Below are 23,518 nucleotides of genomic sequence, written 5' to 3'. Positions count from 1 at the left end.
ATTTCAGATTTAAAAATTTGAAATTTTTGGCTAAAAATTTCAACGATAAAAATTTTACTGCTATTTTTAACATTTTTTATTATGTTGGGGTTCCAAGTGGAGCTTTTGGAGAGTGCAGCAGATATGATAAATTTTAGTTAGAAGTGTTGTAAATGTAATAATCGATAAATCTCTTAGAAAAAGCAAATAAAACAATTTAATTAAAATACAACACAATCTTTCTTCTTATTTTTGCAATTTTGCGATATTTTACAAGAAATAAATTAATTTCCAATGATAACTAGTCTTTATGAACAATTCTTCATTAAATTTATCTTGATATTTATTATCACAGAAAAATGAATTTTAAAATTGGCGCAATCAGAAGACTACTCATCATCACACAGCGACTACTTTGGGACAACGGTAGTACAGCAGAAGCGCCATCTCGCGGGTTTGTGTAATTCGTCTTGTCACACTTTTTGACTGACGTTTTGCAATAGCGAGAAAAGATGGCCGCCGTCGTTGTGTCATCCGCAATTATTTTGGTTTAAAAATCGCATGGAAATAGTGGAAATCTCATGAAAATTGTACCAAAAAGTGTAAGTAGAGCTGCTGTGGGGTATCTGCTGTTAAAATCAGGTGAGGGTTTGTGGTAAGACTCTGGGTTTGGGACATTTTAGCCATAGTACCATTGTCTATCTCACTATGGGGGATTTTCCCGTGTCTGAGGGTACCCCATCGTCAGAAAAAAAACACGCTCTCAGGGGCTGAAAGAGAAACTTCTGAGGAGTATTTAGTATTTAGATAAGGGTGATGCTCAGAAGCGCTATATGCTGGGATGATGCATTTAATTTGGAACAATTGAGCGGAAGTCTGCTTCCCGTTCTTTTCAGTCAGTCTCTCTTTGCCCTCTCATAGGGGATTTCTCAGACTGTTCCGGAAGGGTCAGTATAGCAAACGGTTGGCGCTTTTAGAGGGGTTCTCCCTTTGGAGGAAGGTTTCGTGTGAAAATGCCCATATATTTTGTCGGTGATTGGGAAATGGAACGGAAAAGTGCTGCAAGACCTTGCCCGGAAATTTTCGCCTGCAATTTTTTAACGTATAGTGGCCCCACTCACACCCACTTCTGTCGGTGTATTGGGGGCCTGGGGAAGCATCAGAAGTAATCTGACGAATGGGCATGTGGTAATTTCTCATTCACACTCGCGCATTTCGTGACAATAATTAATTTGGGCCTGGTTGAATTGAAGAAAAAAAAAATGAGTCGCTCTCTCGGGTATCATCTGGGTGGTATTTTCATGTACGCCAACATTATCGCTGGGTGACTGCTTCACGGACACTGGCTCTGGCTCTCCCGAGCTCGTCTGCATCTCGGAGCCCCTTCGTCATGGCCCACGGTCTCTCTCTGATAGAGATGGTAAAATTTCAGAAATTTCACAGCAGTCGCAATCTACTTTAGGCGGAAATTCATGAAATTTCTTAAAATTTACCAACTCTACTCTCTGACGAGAAATTCTCTCCCTCTAAGCACAATGTCTCTCTCTTTGCTTTTGGGTACTCTTCTATACATAAAACCAGAGAGATGATTTTCATGTCAATCCCACAGAACATGTGCAAATTGATTATTATGCGTTGTGTGGAGCCTTTGCTAATCATAATCACAAAACCTAGTATAATACTGGAAATAGACGTAGAATTTTCTATGCAAATCTTAACCTCAAAAATCAAATTTTATCTTTGATCAAATAACCTCACTTTTACAATAATTTTATTACTTTCCTGAGTAAAAACTTTGATAGGGTAAGTGTGCCAAATTTCGGCATAGTTGCATGCAAGCGCCAAAGTCTCAAGTTTGAAATGTAATATCTTTAATAGAAATTGATTTTTTTTATTCCTTCTACTTAAAGAGTGTTGCTTAGAACCTTGTAGACAGTTTATCGTCTTTATTTACTCTAAAATCATTCTTAATACATTTTAAAATGAATAAAAATGTAGACATAGCTTTGGTGCCCTATTTCGGCCACCTTCATTCTCATAGTTCCTTGTCCTTCAGAAATTCTTCCAATGCCTTTTTTACGTCATCTCGTTTGTCGAAGCTACATTTTTTGTTATTCTTTTGCATTGTATAATCTCTAGAGTTTGTAAAAACTAAAAAATCATGGAAATTCGTGGATCAAAAAAGGTGGCCGAAATTGCAAGCTGGCCGGAATTTGGCACACTTACCCTAATTGTCTAATAATAGACAAGAACCTGCTGAGGAATGTGAGATTTTCACAATTAAATTTCACCGAGAAATTTATTATAATTTTATGTGAAAAATTGATAAATTCACATCGAATGTGCATTCGGGTTTTAGGATTAGACGGTATTTAATCTAGAATTTTAGTCAAAATTTCCACCTAAAATATTATAAGATTTACAACTTTGTGATTATAGAACCTTCCCGTCAAAAAATATCTGCAGATATCTTTAAGATTTCTGTAGAGAAAATCTACACCTCTACAGAATATCTGCAGATAAATTCTGTAGATATTCTTACGAATTTTATTTGGGCTTGGGACAAAATTCGTCAGAATATTTCGGCAGATTTATGACGAATCTCTGATGAATTTCTGTAGATATTCTGTAGATTTTTTCTACATTCCAGACTTTCCAGACAAGATGTGTCAGAAGAGATGGAAAAATTTTTCACTGAAGTTTGCAAAATTCTATAGAGTTATTCTTAGTGATATCACGGTGTTTATATAAAATAAAGAATTCTGCGACGCCGTGTTACAAGTAGAGAAAAGTGAAGTGAAAACTTTAAGCAGAGTATCGACCTAAATTTCGTGTTTTTGTATCATTCCATGGGCGATTTTTAAAAAATTAGTATTTTTGCTCGCAGTTTTTTTACTTATCTAAAATGTGTACTCGGTAATGCTTGTTAAGCAGAGCATACAATTTTCTTTATAACTTCTACAGTTTCTTCATAAATCAACAATATTTTTGTGAAGTAATGGAGGTTATGCAGATTTTCTAGGGAGAAATTCTGCCGAGAATCTGCAGATTTTCTCTGAATGTACTAGAATATACCGTTAAAATTCAAAAAACCTCCGAGTAAAATCGGCAGGTAGAGCAATGATTTGACGGGTTCTTATTCCTGAAAGATATTTTTTTTTAAGTTTCAGGTTATATTCGACCAAACCTGAAACATTAGCCTGACCTTAATTCCCTGAAAATCTTAAGGGTGTTAATTTTGAGATAAGTTTAATTAAGCAAAATTGAAGGAAAATACTATCCTGCGAACATTTATTTGTTAAGAGTTTTTAAGGTTAGAAATCGATTCATTTTAATATAACACGATATTTTGAGTTACTGTTTACTTTATAAATTAGAATATTGATAAAAATTGGGACATTTTGTTGCGAAATATGACAAAAATACAGATAGTGCTATTATAAATATCCCTATAAAGTTGCACTATTTTAGCTGCTATTTACAGTCGAGTTCCTCAAATTTGAACGACGGTTGAGTTCAAAATGTAAAATTTGAGGTTATGTGAAGAAAGTTTTGCGTTGAGTCTGAATTAGAACTATTTTTCTCTGGTGTTTCTTCAATATTATCGTATTATATTAACTTCCTCAACAAATTCCATTTCTTTAACAATAAATTACATTGATATATTCTCTAAAATTATCTCTCTTAGATTTGGGGAAGTGCATTTCACATGAATTCCGTTACGTTTTTGAAAATATTGTTCAAATTTGAGGAGTGAGAAATGTCATCTATACCCCCCAAATGTTCAAATTTGAGGAACTCTACATTTGGCTATATGGACCCGAGTGAGTCCGACAGCCTTACATAAAACAGAAGAAGAAGAAGAACTCTACTGTAGGTTTACTCTGAACACACATTCCTACTTTCGAAGTTGACCTTTTCGCCATAAGAATATGAGAAATTGTAAGGGCCTCGACAGACCTGAGGATTAGCTGAGAGACGGCTTAGCACAATTATATTCGCAATAATGGTTAAACTACTTTTGCATCATTTTTCACTAAGTCGTCTCTCGGCTTAAGTCGTAAGTCTGTCTAGGGCATAATGCTCTTTTTTGGCCAAACATTATTTTTTTAAGTTTTAGGATATTATTTAATGCTAATTATAAGAATAAGAATGTATTTGGCAGGATTTTTGAATCTGTAGTGTAGAAGAGTTTTGATTATGCTCCAATTTTTCAAAGATCTGTTTTAAAGGTTTTTTAGTATAACCTCGATATCTCTTATGCTCTAGACACACTTACGACTTAAGCCGAGAGACGACTTAGTGGAAAATGATGGAAATTAAATTTAACCATTATGTCGAATATAATTACACTAAGCCGTCTCTCGGCTAATCCTCAGGTCTGTCGAGGCTCTTAGGTTGAAATAAAAAGAAAATCTTTTCAGATAAATTACTGATCTTGACTTGATACAAATTACACAGGTTTTTCCGACTTTATTTCAGAAAGTTAGACAATCATAACTTGTCATTTTAAATGTTTCTTGGCCTCAGCATTATACTTAAAGCCATTTGACGATTTTTTGATCAAAAATATCTTAGGTCAGCTCAGGAATTTATCGAGATCTTACAAAAAATCCTAGATTTGGACATTCTTATAGATTCTAATCATCCGCTAGAATCCGATTTTTATCAATTCTTAATAGTCCAAAAAATTGTTTTTCCCAAAATGTGTAGTAATTTCGGTACTCAAAGTCGCAAAAGACAGGAGAGTCAAAGCTAAAGATTGCAAATAAAAATTGCATCCGGGGATCGGGGATGTAAAAGATAAGTGAAATTGCAGGATTTTATTCTTTTACAAACAATTAATTTGTAAATTTTCGTAAACACACAAACAAGTGTTCGTAAAATTTTGTTATTTGTTCGTAAACTTTTTCCAGACAAGCAAATGTGAAAACAAATGTTTGTAAAAGAATAAAAAATGCTCATCAAGTGATCATGATACGAACAATGTTTGTGAAAGAAGTACTAGCCTTTACGAATTTTTTAGTTGATTATACGATTTACGTATTACGTATTACGGAAGTCCCCTAGTGGCAATTCACAAACATTTACGAACAATTACTTTCTAAAACTTGCTCTAAAGGTAAATGTTTGTAAAGTGACCAACTGGATTTTGTTAAAACTTTGTCAAAAGGATGTTGTTTTACTAATTTGACAAAGTTTTATTTATATATTCTTCATGGAAGAACATCCTTTGGCAAACTTTTCTTATTAAATTCACAAATTATGTCAAAGAAAAATATTATCGAGAGTTTAAATGGTTTAAATGCTACGAAAAGTACTGTAAATTATCACCAACATCTTCTACATTAAATAATTTCTTAGTTCGGAGGCATAATGCAAAGAACAAAGAAAAAATTGAGTGAAATAAGACTTCCTTACTCTGTAAGTCTTTTCCGGGAAGGCTATATCCGTCGTGTTATCTGCAGAAGTGCAACTCCCGAGTGTTACCAATCGATTTACACAGATTCCCAGTCGGTGTGTTTCCCTTGCGTCGAAATGTCCTCGACAATTGTTGATCCACCAAATACACAAAGAGACCAAAACTCTTTCATCAATCTCTTGAAATTTCTGCGCAATCTCTGCAGCGTGTGTATCTATTTTTGAGAAGAAAAGAGAAAGAGCGCGTGTTTTAGTATCAAAATCCAGAAATTGCATCATCGCAAGTCCCGAAATCTTCATTCCCACGTTGTGTGTCCTCCAGAGTGAGTGCCGAGAACATTTCGTGGCGTTAGTTTTTTTTACACATAATAAACTCATATATTTGACTAGAAAAAAAGCCATCCTCTCTGTCGACATTTGACCTCTCGCAAGCATAATTGTCTCGAGACAGAGAGTTTTTATGGTGTCTGTGCCTCAGTTTGATTTTTATCGCATTTTTCCAGAAAGTTTACTATTCTTCTTACACGAAGGCTTGGGTTGAAGAAATCACTCAAAGAGAAATTATTCAAATTTTTAGAGGTACCTAAAGTATAGCGTTACAATAGATGTTTCATCCCTAATATTCCAGAGAATTCTAGGAAAATATCCTTGTCCTTGGGAAAGTTATGTGCAGTTATTTGACTTCACAAACGAATTTATTTTAAAGTCCTTTCTTTAAATATCAAACTTATCTAATGCATTGGTAATTCAATGAATTAAATTAAGTAATATTTACTTAATAAAAGTTTTTCAAGAAAAGTTTATAAGATATAATAAGAAATAAGTTTATAAGAAATAATCATAAAAATCATTTTTTTCTTCAAGTTTTTAGTGTTCCACAATAATGTGGAAGAAGAAATATTTATATTAAATTGCAAAAAGGAACAAGGTTAAAATAAAGAACTCACCACTATTAACTCAAAATAAAATTGGTCGTAAAGTGGTTTATCGAGTCTAACTATTGTCGTTAATTTGTCGTCCTAGAATTTGTTTCATATACAAAGTGATTGGTTTTGCTTTTATTGAATAAAATGACAAATTTTCATATCTTTAATATTTATCCTTATATGAGGGTTCTTTTTATATAATTTAGATAGATTTATTCATCAATACTACTTCTGGATGAAAAATTTACTGAAGTGAGGGAATTTGCCATATTTAGCGTCCATCGCCATCTTAGCGTTGATAGTCAACCTCTACAACAGATCAATAAAAACGCTCTTTTACATTCTGTATAAATATGCACAATGAAAGATTTTATTTTTTGTTTGAAACACAACTAAGTACAATTACATGTCGGAGATGTTCACTAAACAAAAATTGGGAGGATACTCATTACAGAAACACAGACCGTTTGGCGTGAAATTGAAAGAAAAAAATTGCAACGCATCTATCGAACTGAATTTCGTTAAAAGTTCGTCAAAAGGATATTTTCTAATTTATAACTTTTTTTTATATTTTACATAAGGAAATATCCTTTTGACAAACTTAATAACGAGTTGTGATGAAACATTTCTTTCATAGTAGTTTCACGGAAATGCTCCCAAGAAACATAGAAAAGTTTTTAGAAATACAAAAGCCATTTTAACATTTTTAAAAATGTGATATTGCAATTAAAAAAAAATATGGAAACGTTTCAAGAAATATAAAAATGATACTAGAATCATAGAATTATATGTAAGAAATGGTAAATTATATACATAAACATGGAAAAGGTTAGTCAAAAGTCTAAACTCGTCAAAGATACACAGAAAACATTGAAGTATGTCAGAAATTGCGGAAAGTCTGTCAGGAAACGCTAAAACGCCAATCCAAGGAAAGTCATGGATACGTGGAAAATAATTTCAAATGTAGTTTGGCAGCACTTCGTGTTGCTTTGCTAACTTTCTTCGACCAGCCTTTGTAACCTTTGAGGAATAAAAGACGCTCTAAAAGATCCACTAAAATAACTATTTGCATTGGCCCTGTGGATAGGATTTTATATTAGATACATTTTCTGATAAAAGACATAACAGAAACCTTTCTAAAAATTGCAGAAAAACATTCAAGAAACGCGAAAATTCTTCTAAGAAGCATGAACAATGTTTTTAGAAACGCGTAAAGCTTCTGAAAAATGTTTAAACGTTTATAAAGGCAGAAAAAAGCTTATAAAATCTCTGAAAAAAACGTTAAAGAAGTCTAGAAACAAGAAGAGATTAGTCAAACCATGAAAACATTATTAGAGAAACATAAGACTGCGTCTGGAAACCCGAAAATGCATTAAAGAAACATGAAAATGTGTCTAGGAATGCGGAAAGTTATCCAGGAAATGCGTAAACTTTTTTTTATAAACACGAAAACTCCTCCAAGAAAGTTTTCTAGAAACGCGGAAACGAACATTAAAAAACCTGGACATTTCTAGAAACAAGGTAACGATTCCACAATCCCGGAACATTTTTAGAGACACGAAAATATTTCGGAGAAACACGTAAACGAAATCTAGAAACATAAGTATGTATGTAAGATGTGCTGAAATGGTTCCAAGAAACACAGAAAGGTTTCTAGACACGCATAAACGAAGATTAAAAATATGTGAACATTTGTAGAAACACTGTAAAATTTTCAAAATTGCTGAACGTTTCTAGAGATACGGAAATGCTTTTAAGTTTTAAGTAATATACATACGTAAAAGAAGTCTAGAAAGATGGAAATGGATCTAGCAATGCAAAAAGGTTTCCAAGAAACACAAGAGCACTCGTAAACTTGAAACAAGTAAACATATCTAGAAATACGGTAACGATTCAGAAATGCACATACACATCACACGGAAACGTTTCTAGAAACACAGTAATGCTTCTAAGAATGTTAAGGTTTTTAGAAAAATGAATAACGCTTATACAATATTTATACAATACAAAGGTTATCTCTTTCGTCTCCTTTGGGACTCTGGGTACCCATGGAAAAAATAATTTTTTTAGACTATTTAGAATCGATAAAATTCCGATTCTTGTGGATGATTACAAACTATAAGGATGTCCAAATCTAGGATATTTTTTGCAGGATCCCAATTAACTCCTGAGCTAAGATATTCTTGGTCAAAAATCGTGAATTTTCGATTTTCTGCTTCCTTTCAGATATTGTGACTTTTTTCATATTTCTAGACCCGAATAAGGAAAAACCTCTCGGGATCAATAAGTATGATAACTAAAAATTACAGATTGCATAAATTCGAAAAACAATTTTTTCATAAATTTTCAAAAAACTTGTTCAAAGTTGATGGGTACTCTCGTCCCCAAAAATCTTGAGGTCAAATGTAAGGTTATCCCGCCAGTGCCCGCCATTTGCTTTTTGACACCAACCTTGTAAGAAAATTCAAGCGGGAGCGAAATTTTTGTCAATATGGCCGATCATTTTGACATTTGGCAGCGAAGGAGATTGCTTTCGGGGAAGTTTTTCCTATTCTTCCAGATTTTGGTAAATTCTGATTGTCCAGGAAGTGTTTTTTTGGCTCTTGAGAAAGCTTAATGTGTCTGCAATAACATCCTGCTGAGAGAAATTTGTGTTAAAGTGTTATTCTGTGAAATATTTTGAGGAATCTGTTGGCAAGCAGGAGCTGGGTGTCCTTTTTAGCACTTCCTGGACATCCCACAAGATACTGGTCAATAATTCTTCTTGTTTTAGTGATCAACATTGTAAAGGAGTCATTTGACATGCAAAAATAATTCACAAAATTGATATTATTGGCTTTTGGAAAATTGAAGTTTGTCCAAGTTTCTATCTTTTGCGTTCTGTAGGGGACGAGAGTTCCCATGAGTTTTCCAATTTCCCAGAGGCGGAGAAAATTCTTTCTCTACAAAAGTATCATATTTGACCACTAAGACTTACAATAAAGTGAGTTTTACTGAAAATCGTTCGCTGGATATGTTGTGGTCCGGAAAGAGTTATACAATAAAATTTTGCCACTCTTATCACAAAACGAAATTAAAGAACTTCACCTTTTCAAAAAAATAGAAAGATAAATATCTTATAGTCAAAAAAATATAAATGTAATATTTTCTTTCTCGTTTCTTGATTTTTCAATTGATGCTTTGTAACATTATTTTTTTTATGTGAAAAACTATTATGTATAGTCCTCGATATAACTTGTGTGTACTTTGGGCATGAATCAATAAATTATTATTATATTATTATTATTATGCGGAATCGCAGAATCTCAATTTACACACGTCACTACTAGAATCTATAAAGGTATTTTTACCATGTTCCTAGAAACGAGTCACTTGACATTTTTTTCCTGTTATTAGTTACCCCTCGACGTCAACAACTATTTTATTTATTTTACAAATAAATTCAAAAGAATAGAAATAGTTATTGTGCTAAAAAACACAAATGAAACTAAAATGTTCTTCTTTATCAAGACAATTTTAAGAGTCTCAGAATATGTGGATTGGTTGAATTTGAGAATAAGTAAAATAGAAAAATTAAAGTAATAACAACATAAAGATACAATTGCTGACTTTTATCAAGTTTACAAATCTGACCATGAGCATGAAAATTACCTACAATTTTATCAACGTGTTTGCAGTGGGCAGTAACCTATTGATAATTTTTGTTGAAGGGCTTGAGAGAGAAACACCATGAATTGTTTAAAATGCAAAGAAAAATAAGAGAAAGATTTTATTAAAAATAATGTGATGAATGTGCTATCTTCAATAACAAGTCAAGCAGAATTTTCGTTTTATTGCTCAAAATGAGAATTTTATAAATTGGAAAGGGAAACAAAGAGGTTTCTCATTCACGATTTTATTTTATTTTGATTATAATTATTTTGCAAAAATGCTGAGGAGATAAAAAAATAAACTCCCGGCAACATGTAGTATCAAATTTGTAAGAGAGAGAGATGGAAGAAGACAAAGTCATGTGTGTTGGATACCAAAAAGTCTTGCTTTCAAGTAAGTTTGTGGCCAGGAACAAAGACTCTGACATGACTCACAAATACTGCGTGACTCCCTCGATATTTCGAATCAGATGTTTTTGGGATTTCAATGAATCACATGGACACATTGTAACATATATTATTGCAAAAATTTTTTGATCAAAAGTGTCAGTTGATCATTGGCTTCGTTTCTTTTTCTTATGCCTAGTCTTCCGCGTGTGACCGTCACCGAAACGTAATACATCATTTATTGCATGTGAATATGTTATCAGGGTTCGCATTTGAGAGATTGCTGGGTGTTGAAGAATTGTGTGACCTCAGCTGAAATCTTATCAATTCTCTCGGTGGAATAACTTTGGGATTGGTGTTGGTGGGAACTTGTGAGCGAGATGGAGTTCACTTCACTTCCCAGTTTTCTGAGAAATTTAATCGATATTGGTTTTTGAGAGTTCGAAGTACAAGAGAATTGTTTATATTTTTTTTTGGTTTTGGTATTTATGATCATAGATTGCAAATAATGTGAATAATCGGCAATTCTCTAATGAGTAAGAGAATTGGCGAACCTTATTATAAGTTTGAGAAATTTGTGAAACTACACGTAACAGTGAACTAAACCTGATTTTAAGCTTGTGCACAACTCGAAGGGTAATTCAAAAAAGATAAAGAAATACATCGACGATTCCATTCCATACTATGCTATCTCAGAATGACAACTTTTCAGGAGAGCCATTTAAAATTGGCGATTTCCTATGCTGCCCGTGTAATTTTTTTTCGAAAAGTGTCAAATATCTCGTTACCCGAACATCTGATGACCACCAAATTTTTACTAGTTGTAGATCTCGGTCTCAGGAACAACATATCTTTTGGAGTAATATAAAGCTAAATCGACTTGGCATAGTAATCCTGTTTTTAATGTATGCTAATTGTGATTTTTCGATTGTAGTATTTTTCTGTAATGCTAGGATGTGTTTCTTAATTTCTAGAAATTTTAACGTGTTTCTAGGATGTAATTCCGTCTTTCTAGAAATTTTTATTTTTATGAACGTTTTTGTTTTTACGAACAAGGATGTTCTTTTATTTGATGTTCCATGTTTCTGAAGTTATGGAACATTTTTCGTGATTCTATAAACGTTTCACTGTTTTTTGAATGTTCTTAAACACGTGTTCAACGTGTTATTTTGTTTTTGGGTTTCTAGGAACGTATAAATACAAGATCGTTTCTGAGATTAGAAAAATATCTACAGACTTCATTTCACATTTTTCTAAAATCTTTCATTTGTAGAAACTTTGTTGTATTTTTTAGATTTTAGATGCAATTCCGTGTTTTGAGAAGCCTTTCTGCGTTTCTTAAATCGTTCGCGCATTTCTAAATAGAAAAGCTCTTTATGTTTTGCAGAAGAAATTTCAGGTTTCTAGAAACGTTACGATGGTTTTTAGGTAAAATTTCGTGTTCCGAGGAAGAGTATCCACGAAAATAGAATTGTTTCTACCTTCTTAGATGCATTTCAGTGCAGTGGATACGATCCCAAACTAATCCCAAATTATTAACATTCTATCTCAAGTATTTCTGGTACATTGACTGAATGGGTTAATCTTCCCTGGATAAAGTTTATGTTTCTAAGAACGTTTTCGTCATTGTAGTCGATTTTTTTTTAACTTTTGATAAGAATAAATGAATGTAAAATTATTTTCTTTGTTTTCAGATTAATCCTGAGAACAGTTGTCATCTATCGCGTTGTGATCATTTTCAAAAAGAGGAGACACTGACAAGGACAATCCTACTAAGAGACAAAAAAACAAATTAAAACATTAAACTGAGTGCTTTATGTTGGTGGCCCCTCAAAGACCAATTTTAATCACATTGTGAGAAAAACAAATTTATGAAATTTTCTAAAGAAAAAAGTGCATTGTGTGTGTGTTAAAGGTAAATACTATGAACAGAAAGGCGATAGAGTGACGTATTTAGTGAATGAATCAATATATTTCAAATACAATCAACAGTGTTGTGGTTTTCATTTGGGTGAAAGAGGAGGAAATCTGAAAATTTGGGTCAAGGAATACACCGGAAGAGTTGAGGGTGCGCCCTGTGCATAGGTGGTGATTCCGGGACAAACAGCAAAAGAACAAGAAAAAAAAACAACAACAAAGGCGAGGGTGTTTTATTGTTTAATGTTTAGCCTGAGTGGCGAGAGTGGAATGGCAACGCTGCTGCAGCAGAAGAGCTGTATGAAAACATTGGCGAATGGGGGTGGAAATGGTGCAACGAATGCCACAAACACGGCCACATCAGCGACGACTGTCATACTGCCACATGAGCTTGTCAATATGCCGGGTGGCCAGAGTAGTGGGCAATTGGTACAGGAACAGCAATCACCGGCGCAATCATTTCACCAGCAGCAATTTACAAATTTTATCCAATACAGCAACTACACAAATTTCACCACCCCATCTGGCTACCAAGTAGCCAACAGTAGTTCTATCTTCAGTCACCCGCATCAACAACAGGCAGTAAGCCAAAGTATCATGACACCTACAGAGTCCAATATTGTTGTCATCTCACCTGAGAGTCTGGCCAATGGGACTGTAAGTCAGTCAGCCAGCCTCAATCCAGCCGACATCATCGAGGAAGATGATGGGATTGAGGCGACAGACGGCGAAATGATCAAGGCAGAGGACTGCGAGAGTGCCAATGGGTTGAAGGAAGAGGAGCCAGGAGTTGTGGAGGATGAACAGGAAGCTGAACCAGAAGTTGACATAGTTATTAACAATGTTGTGTGTTCATTTAGTGTTAGGTGTCATCTGAATTTGCGTGAAATTGCACTCAATGGTTTCAATGTGGAATTCAGACGGGAAAATGGGATGGTCACAATGAAGCTCAGACGTCCCTATACCACAGCTTCCATTTGGTCGTCTGGGAAAATTACATGCACTGGTGCCACATCTGAGGAACAGGTAACAATATCATATTATTTAATACAGTTTGCCAACTATACCGGGATTTCGTAATTCCGGTACCCTGATCATAGGACATTCCGAAATTCTGGGACCTCGTATATCTCGCAATCCTGAAATACATCGAGTTTTTAATATACCGAGTCTTGAATATCCCGAGTTTCTCAATATCCTGGCTTTTCATAATCCTGAGACCCTGATCTGTGAAATCCCGACTTCATTTCACATTTTTCTAAAATCTTTCATTTGTAGAAACTTTGTTGTATTTTTTAGATGCAATTCCGTGTTTTGAGAAGCCTCTCTGTGTTTCTTAAATCGTTTGCGCATTTTGAAAAAGAAAAGCTCTTTATGTTTCGCAGAAGAAATTCCAGGTTTCTAGAAACGTTTCAGTAGGTTGGTTGCCAACGCTAAGACGGCGGTGGACGCATAATTACAAATCTTACACAAAGTTATATTTGTATTGCGCTTTTAACCCTCTAACGGTGTTTTCTTTAATACTCGAAAAAAAAGTTCTAAAAAAATGTTTTCTAGGATAATTCTGATCCAATAAAGTCGAAAAAAACCATCCATTCTTCATTATCTCTTTTGGTTTAGGCGCTAGATGAGAAAATATAAAAATATTTTGAAACTCTTTTTGCTTCTAAAATTCACATTTTTAGTTTTTTCAATTTTTTTTAAATAAAATATACAAAGTAGAATGACATATCTTTCAGTAAAAAATAAATTTATTTTAGTCAGATAGCTTTAAATCGGTATTTTTTTTTTGAAATTGTAAATGGATTTTTTTGCACAAATATTTTTTGTTGCTTTTTCTCTGACCTGTCACATAAAACTGGGAATAGCAACAAAACGAAGAGTCAAAAAGAATTCAAACTTTCAGGAGATATTTATAAGACTATTACCGAGGACACTATAGCACTTTTAAATAAATAAAACCTTTATTGTCGCTGTAAATGTGATTTTTGTGAAGACCGCCTGGAGGCGGTCCCAAATGTCCCAGCATCCTGAGGATACTAAAGTCCTGAAACCTGAAATCCTGGAAACATACCGAATGTTGAATATCGTATTAATCTGAATATCATTAGATTCCGAATATCCCGGGATACCAAAATCCTGGGATACAGAATAATAAAGGAATTCTGAAAATTTGGAACACTGAGTATACCGGTGCGATGTTTCAATACCCCGGGATTCTGATTATCCTGAGAGGTCAAAAAAATCCAGGGGCTCCGGATATACCGGGTCCTGAATATTCTGGGTTCCCGATATCTTAGGATCGCTGAAGTTTCCTGAATGTTTCGGTACTTCAAATATCCCGATATCATCTGACCACTACTAATTGGGATGCTAAAATCCCGGGACTCGAAATATTCCGGAATCCCGAAATCTTAGTACCTCGAATATCCCGGAATCCTGGAATATACCGGGATCTCGAATATCCCGAGATAACAAAGTTCCTTGAATATACTGGGATCCTGAATATTTCGGAACCTCAAAAATCCCGACATCCTTGGACCCTTAATATATAAAAGGATTTTCTGACATTTCCTTCCAATATTTTTCCTTGTTTTTCAGGCAAGAATTGCAGCGAGACGGTATGCTAGATGCCTTCAAAAACTAGGTTTTAGTGTTAGATTCAACAATTTCCGCGTGGTGAACGTGTTGGGCACGTGCAGTATGCCATGGGGTATAAAGATTGTCAATTTTTCGGAAAAGTACAGGAAAGAGGCCAGTTATGAGCCAGAACTGCATCCTGGTGTCACATATAAACTCAAAACACCCAAAGCAACCCTCAAAATCTTCTCAACGGGAAGCATTACTGTCACTGGTAAAGTTTTCAATTGCTTTTTTTTTGTAAAAAAGAATGTTGAATTTGGTCATACTACAAATGTTTTTTTTTGCAGCTGGAAGTGTTGCACACGTTCAGGCAGCCATTGAACACATCTTTCCGTTGGTGTATGAGTTCCGCAAGGCGAGAACACAGGCTGATGCCACGACTGCTAGTGAAGTTGCTGCAGCAACTACATTGGATCCTATCAGTGAAATCTGCGATGAGCCCATGGACCAACATTCCGGGAAACGGAGGAAGAAAATGAAGAGACCATTTGGACGAACTGCCAATGATCCCTCAGACAACATTATGTACGTCTCAGATGTCGAGGAATTTGATGTGAGTACACTTTTAGTATTTGGATATCGAATGGCATTTAGCAAAAGTTAAATTAGATAATTTGAATGAAATTGGATAATCAGACAGTAAAGGAATGTGAGATTTTTTTAAACATTTTATTTACTCCTTGCAAAAAATTAGATAGGGCAATAATAGAATAATAATATTTACTTATTTTAATATGCAGTATTTTTTATAAAAAAATATATTAAAAAAATCGATATATTCCAAAAGGGAGTACGAGAGGGACGTGGACGTGGGCCAATCCAATATTTAGATTTAGACTTATTTTGATCTGTTTTTTTTTTTTATAATTTGTAAATTGTTTTTTCGTAAGAAATTGTTAAATTTAATTTTCAAAATTATCTAATTATGGCCCATTTAAAAATTTTATATGATTATTTTGTCGCTAATTTTTTCAATAATTAAAGCAACGAATATTTTTTAAATTAAATACAAAGTAGTGTACAGATTGTAACTATGGCAGAAAAGCCAAATTTTCGTCAAAATGAAGCATTTTGAAGTAAATCGCTTTCATCAAAATACGTCAAAATGCTATATTTTGAAGAAAAATCATTAAAAAGTGTATATGCAAAAAGTACAAATGCGTATAAATGGTTACGCTTAAGTACCTCTCAAGTTTCTCTAATCATTTTTTATTTAAGCTTATGGCCTCTACACATTGGGAGCAATTTTTGTCAAAAAATGCTTTTTTTTTTAAGGAAATTCCCTGCAGCGTTGTAGGGGGAAACGTCAAATTTCTGTCCAAAACGCAATTTTTGACGAAAATTGCTCCCAATGTGTAGACACCTTTAGGCAAAACGCATAAAAATTTTATTTTTGGTAAGATTTTTTTTTGACTACACACTAGAAGCAATTTTCGTCAAAAATTGCCTTTTTTAAAAAATTCTGACGTTTCTGCCTACAAGGATAGGGGAAATTTTCTTTAAAAAGGCATTTTTTAATGAAATTTTTCATAATGTGTAGACGCCATAAGTTTCATATCCCCCGATTGAGCTCAAATATTTCCTACATTCGTTATGGGAATCAAAATTTTCGATTTTTATCGAGTGGTGGCAAAGCGCCCGAGATTTTGCGATCTACTTTAAATCACGAGAAGGAGGTCCGCGTAAATAATACTTTACGAATTCATTACCGATTGGAACCGATGCAATTGGATTTGGATTGTCAAGGCCTTTCAAATAAATCCAAATTTGACCAAATCCGTTAAAAATAGGTCCTCCGTAGTGGTTGAACCTTGCTTAATTCAATGTGATGATTTTTCCAGTAAAAAGTGTATCTAAAACATATTTCCAAAAAAATGAACGAAATGCGTAAGCAAATTTTTAGCTAAGTCTAGAAAATAACAAAAAAAAAACATTGTTTTGAAGGCATTAGAAAATGTGGGGGAGGATTTAGATTTCAGATTTTAGTTTTTATTTATTTTTAATCCATCTGCGGCTGCCGCCGAATTTACAGCCGACCTTAACGGGTAAAACGGTAGAAAATTCCAAATCACTGATCGTATAAGTTCAAAAGATTCCCTAAAATGGGTTTTAGAGTAATTGAGTTAATTTTCGGACCAAAATTACTTACCGGTTTATAACCGATTTATAAATCACTTAAAAAATGCTTAAAATAGGAGCAATTAATTGAATTTCCAATAAAAATTAGTTGTCGGGGTTGTCGGTTATGAACCGGTTCATTACCATCAAGCAAAATTTTTTGAACAAAAATTTTTTATGGTTTTCCACGACGTGAGAAAAGAACAATAAAACGTATTTCTATCTCGGGCTATTTTTCTAAAGTAATTGAAGGACTAAAGTTACTAAAATCCATTCCTAACAGCAAAATCTAATACAAATGCAAACTTGTGTTTGCATAATCCCGTCAGGTGCATAATTCCGAGAATCGCTGGATTCAGCACCTGCCTGACCGATAAGATTAAGTTTTTCGGAAAAATTCCAGAGGCCATTCTAGTTTTCTTTTCAACTGTTTTTATGGTGTTTGTTCGTCGGTCGGTCCAACCGTTCCTATGCATACCTTCAGGCGTGGATGCTTCTTCCATGTTCTCGGAGTTCTTGGGTGAAGACGCCCGTCAAATCATTGCTCTACCTGCCGATTTTACTCTAAGGTTTTTTGAATTGTAACGGTATATTCTAGTACATTTAGAGAAATTCTGTAGATTTTCGGCAGAAATTCTTCCGAAAATCTTCAGATTCTCGGCAGAATTTCTGCACAAGAAATCTGCATAGTTTCCATTGTCTCAACAAAAATATTGTTGATTTATCAAGAAACTGTAGAAATTACAAAGAAAATGGTATGCGCTGCTTAACAAACATTACCGATTAAACATTTTAGATGAGTAGAAAGATTCAAGACAAAAATACAAATTGCTTAAAAATCGCCCATGAAATGATACAAAAACACGAAATTTAGGTCGACACTCTGCTTAAAGTGTTCACTTCACTATTCTCTACTTATAACACGGCGTCGCAGAATTCTTTATTTTATATAAACATAAACTCTGTGATATCACCAAGAATAACTATTGAATTTTGCAAACTTCAGTTAAAAATATTCCATATTTTCAGACACAGCTGTCTGGAAAGTCTGGAATGTAGACAAAAATCTACAGAAAATCGGCAAAATATCTACAGAAATTCGTCAGAGTATGCACCAGGATTCGTCAGAAAATCTGCAAAAATTTCTTACGAATTTTGTCCCAAGCCCAAACAAAATTCGTAGGAATATCTACAGATTTCTCGGCAGATTTTCTGCAGAGGTGTAGATATTTTCTGCATAAATCTTAAAGACATCTGACGAAATTATTTGACGGGCGGTGCATTATATTACGTTTTTGTTACATATGAAAATTGCCTTAATCAAACATTCAGATCAGATCGGGCGGTACGGGCGGGCTCGAACTTACAAAACCGTAAGTTAAGTATTGTGTCACTGAGATCCCCGGTTATGCCAATCCAATCGGTTATGAACTGGTTATAAACCGATCAGTAATTTTTATTTGCAATTTAATTGTATAACTCCTGAGATATTTTGCGAAATATTTTGACTGATTTATAAATCGGTTTATTAACCGATAGTGAATCGGTTATGAACCGATAAGTAATTTTTTCTCAAAGAACTTCTTTCAATAACTTTAGCGAATTAGTCCCGATACTGGAGTCTCACTTCGAACAATTTTATGACAAATCCACTGAATTTATTTAACTTTTTAACCACAAAAAATTTTAATTGCAAGAAAATGATTTTGATGAAAACAATTTGGTTGAAACGGCTACTTGTTTGACTGCAAGTAAATTAAAATAAATAAGCAATACGCATCAGTAACTGTAAGAATCTCACTTGCAATAAGCTGATCTAGGTCTATCACTGATTTTTTTAATGATTTAAATGGAAATTGAGAGTGAAGTGTGTCTAATTGCAGAGAGCTATACGCGCATTTAATTATTCTGATTATGGCTGAGATTCTTCACAATCTCAGCATTTGTAAATCATTTCATCTGAATTAGTATTTCATATTTTTCTCTTCGTTTTTTTTTTTTTGCAGTAAAAATAGTGCAAAAAACTACTGAGAATTTTCACACCTCCAGATGTATAACCTAGTGGGATGTTTCGGAGAGAGATATTGGCTTTGTTTCATTGTAAATCAATCCACCGTTTGCTGTTCTAATGACTTCTTTCCTAAATGTTAGTGAAAAAAAAAATAATTGAAATGTCTCGGAAGATGATGAGAAATTTTGTGAAGGAAGCAGGATGGTGCAAGATCAAGAATTGAGTGGTAAGCAAATTGTAAAAAAAAGGAAGCAAAACAGGACAATTTTTTGTGTGAAATATTATTTTAAGATGATACCGAAGAAGACAAATATTAAGTAACATTGCACACAATCTTTATCATTGAGAGCGGAGGAGGCGGAGGGGAGATGAAGAAGAGCGAATAAAAAATGAGATATAAATGATAGAGAAGTAACGTGAATTGTTGTGTAATAAGAAGGTGTATATCTCAAGAACATTTGCTAATTATTCTAGTATGAACTTCACTATTTAAATTCATGCGTTATTACGTTATTATCTTCAGTGAAAGAAAAACAGCATTATTAGAGAGGGAGAAAAGAAGAAGTGGATGGAATTATTATGAAGAAATTAAATTTTTTTTAGCCACTTTCTCATTTTCTGTTCAGAGTTCTTTCCTTTCTTCCGAGATGAATTAAAAAAATAAAATAAAAAATCATCAATGTTGAACAACATAAAAATGTTAGCGAATAAAAGAAAAATATTGTTGCTTTTTCGTCCAAACTTTTCAACTTTGAAAGAAAGAGATTTTAGGGGGTAGGGGAAAGCCTCCATGCTTCGTACGATCCCATGCTTGGTAATGACTAAATTTTTCCTATCTTTGTCGATAAATGTGACTCCGCAATTGTATTTTAAAATTGGGCACTTTTGTCTAGTTTTTAAAATACAGATGCTATGAGTCACATTTATTGAGAAACATTGGCAAAAATTTCGTCATTACAAAGCTTGGGATCGCACGAAGCATAGGTACTTTCCCCTTTATTTTTCTTGTTTATTTTATTTCTTTTGCTTTATTTCGATATTAAAAGAATTCTTTTTCTATTTTTTCCTTGCTTTTCTATGAGGTTATTTACATAAAAAAATGTTTAAAAATCTCATGCCAATTTTAAATATTTAACTATTGTAATGACTCCATTAATACTTCTTTTTTGAAGCTTCGTTAATGATTTTTTTTTGTGATTTGTCACACATTTTTTACGTGGTTTTCGTTTTTCCATTTTCACGCGAAAAGACATGGTCGGAAACAAGTGAATAAATATTAAAGTGACTTTATATTAAAAAATGAAAAAGAAGAAAATATCACAAAATAATTTTAGAAACATCGTGAAGAAAAGTAATAGGGAAAGTGCCCATGCTTCGTGCGATCTCAAGCTTTGTAATTACTCAATTTTTCTTGTGTTTCTCAATAAATATGACTTATCGCACCCATATACATATTAAAAACTAGGGCAAATGAACCATTTTTTAAATTATATATTGCTAAGCCAAATTTATTCAGAAACTTAGGAAAAATTTAGTAATTACGAAGCTTGGGATCGTACGAAGTAGAGGCACTTTCCCTTACTAAGCCAAAGTAAAAAATGACGAAAAATCGACTAAAAATAATAAAATAAATAAAATTGCATCGTTTGTTGCAGAGATATTTCACCTACGGGACACATTATAAAATAATTAAATAAAATGAGAGTTTTATTGAATATAAACATGATGAAAAAAGAAAGAAAGATGTAGAAAGTAGGTGAAGATGGGTGCGATATGAATTACTTTTTTAGGAATAATTGAAGCTATTCGTAAAGTGCTTTTAAAGTGATGACGGAAGGGAGTAAACAAAAAAATATTGACGAATTGTTGAAAAGGAATGTAAAAAAAATCCTAAACTGTTGCTATATTTTTCGTCAGTGTCTTCAAATCCTTATTTCTCTCCTAATTTATTTGTTAGAAAAATTCACACATAATTATACACAAAGAAACAGATTTTCACAAAACTTATTCCCATGGGCCTCATTTTTTTGTTTGAACAGAAGGTCATTTTGCAATTTATGGAGAAAAAAGAGGAAAAATTGGTAGGAAAGGAGCCTAAAAAATTTATAAAAGTTTTTTTTTAAAAGTAAATGAAGGTTCAACAGGAAAAAATTAACTAATTGACCTTTCCATTTACAAATAAATTTCTTAGATTACAATGAACATTATGGGAGTGAAAAAAAAGTTCAAAATAGAGCGATTTAATTCGAATTTAAATAATTTTGTTAGGTTTTTTCATAATGATTTACTATTTTTTCATTATCTTTAAGGTTTGTTTTTAACTAAATTTTTAAGGCAAATTTAATTCAATTATGCGGCATTTCGAATTCATTAAAATGTTTGTAAAAAAACAAGGAGTTCAAAAATATAATTCTCGTTTAAAAAGCTGCAAATGGCTTCCAAAGTTCAAATAGCTATGTTTAAAGCTCTTTAAAACTTGATTGTGAGTAAATCTTTTGAATTTTGAAATAAAACTCTATACCAGGGATATTGCCAGCGTTATAAAACGCTATGGTGGATGTCGAAAAAAATTGCATCATGGTCCACCATCGTTTTTAAAGTAAAGAATGTAATTGAACGAAATTCGGATCATAGTTACAGACTGCAGATCAATGGTACTTGATATTTCGCAAATAATCATTAGACAAATATCCAAAAAGGACCTCTATATGAAGGCCTAACTATCCCGTAAAACTACAAGATTTCGTCGATATTCAAAAAAAAAGTTATGCTCGGTAAAGTGAATTGACTTGCTTCGCTTGGTTGTTAGAGGCAAATTGCCGAAGATCTATTTCTCTGATGGACAAAATTTGAAAATTGAGTAATACGTCAACAAACAAAATGATTGTGTCTACCTGAGGGATAGGTCATACGATAATTTGCACTTTCGAATGACCACCGGAAGTCCAGAGTAATATCGTTTTTTATGGTATGGATTTTCGTGATGACAAATTAACGCTTTCTCTGGATTTTTTTGCTGTTGCGTCAAAATGAATGGCAATGTGTATTAGGATAATGTTTTGAAAGTAGCTCTGAAACCGTGGGCATCAGGGGGGTGACATTAGCTATGAAAAATGCGACCCGTTTTAGTGTATTTTTTCCCTGTTTTCGTACACATTTCACGAGATATCTCCAAAACTACGTAGAGTGCCTATTTAGGGTTTTCGGTTGCCTCTTCGTTATTAAATTGGCTTTTATTTTGTATTAGTATTTTTTTTACTAATTCATTCTACAATGACAGAAAACAGCTAATAAACTCAAAAGTTTTTTCGGCTCGCTAGAAACATATGGATACATGGGAAATGTCATGCCCCTGGTGGGTTTAAAAAAGTTTAAATAAGAAACAGTGGATGTTCTACCAAGCCTTGGCATCGTCATAGAAATCGCGCGCCAAACATTAGTTGACCTCCACGATCATCGAATGCAGCAAAGTCTCACGGCTTCTTAAAAAGGAGAGTTTTGTTGACCAGGGTGTGGATCTGTTGAAGGCAGCCCTTCACCTTGAATGGTCTCACATTCAGGAGACTCATCTTCGGACAGCATGCGATGCATTCGTCTAATTTGGTTTTATTCAAAATTTTAATTGGACTCTCAAATTTCTGACCATTTTTCTTTTACGTCAATAAATTAAAATTCCAAATTAAAAAACTACAGCACTTAAAGATTCAGTTCAATTGAGTCACCCTATAAATCCATTATATTTCCAGAAAGGTTTTCTCAAAATCTGTGGATTTTACGCTTAACGCGTGAGTCTCAGAAATTGTCTCCTGGATTTTCCGTGCAGTTGCCTTCGAAATCCACTATTTTTCCAAGAGATCTTTCACGTACTTTACTCTAAAATATTTTGTAAAAAAAATTATATGGAATTATGAAAATTCAAGTTACTGAAGAAGCTGCGTAACCGAAAGCCCTGGGAAGATTTTTTCCTATTTTGAGTTGAACCTTCTCATTAGAGTATGTGTTACTCTCAAGAATTTTAACGTTACGGTGAAAATTCTCAAACGCAAGCGTGGAATTTTTGCTTTCAATTCTATGGAGAATAGAATATATCTGAAAAGATATATTCTATTCTCCGCCGAAGATATCTGAAAATTTATCAAGTAAATACATGCGAAAAGAAAGAGATAATTTCACGGAATATCATACAGAATATCAATGATTTTTTCATGTAGACTCATGTGCGAAAATAATGGATAAACTCCATCCAAATGGACTCGAGAATATTTAGCCTGCTTGCGTAATCCTTCACTGTTAAATTTTACAGTCTAAATTTGCTCGACGATCATCCTGAATCTTACTTGGGCCCTAAGCTATTTCTAGCGATACATCAGCAAGTCATTGTGAAAATGCCTATAACTCTGAACCTACTTTGAAAAAAATGTTTTGTTAAATTAACAAGAAAAGAAATTAACAAGAAAACTTTTCCA

At 33.5% G+C, this 23,518-nt stretch overlaps 1 protein-coding gene across 4 annotated transcripts; it reads left to right on the top strand.

The window, feature by feature from the left end:
* Positions 1-441: 441 nt before the first annotated feature.
* On the top strand, positions 442-19,666 carry LOC129806352 (TATA-box-binding protein-like). Of its 4 annotated transcripts, none has more exons than XR_008752158.1 (6): positions 442-621; positions 12,058-13,306; positions 14,882-15,134; positions 15,211-15,476; positions 19,048-19,278; positions 19,344-19,666. XR_008752158.1 is itself a non-coding variant. In XM_055854905.1 (5 exons), the coding sequence occupies exons 2-5, from the start codon at positions 12,524-12,526 to the stop codon at positions 19,048-19,050; spliced, it is 1,305 nt and encodes a 434-aa protein (XP_055710880.1). In that variant the 5' UTR covers positions 442-621; positions 12,058-12,523; the 3' UTR covers positions 19,051-19,666. The 4 variants fall into 4 exon arrangements, 2 of the variants coding, with proteins under 2 accessions (XP_055710880.1, XP_055710881.1); XR_008752159.1 differs by having other exon boundaries at positions 458-581; XM_055854905.1 differs by having other exon boundaries at positions 19,048-19,666.
* Positions 19,667-23,518: the final 3,852 nt, after the last annotated feature.

The sequence above is a fragment of the Phlebotomus papatasi genome, chromosome 3 (assembly GCF_024763615.1).
Source record: "Phlebotomus papatasi isolate M1 chromosome 3, Ppap_2.1, whole genome shotgun sequence".
NCBI classification, from domain to species: Eukaryota; Metazoa; Arthropoda; class Insecta; order Diptera; family Psychodidae; genus Phlebotomus; species Phlebotomus papatasi.
The sequence above is the reverse complement of the archived record's forward strand: the minus strand, read 5'-3'. Positions and strand labels throughout refer to the sequence as shown.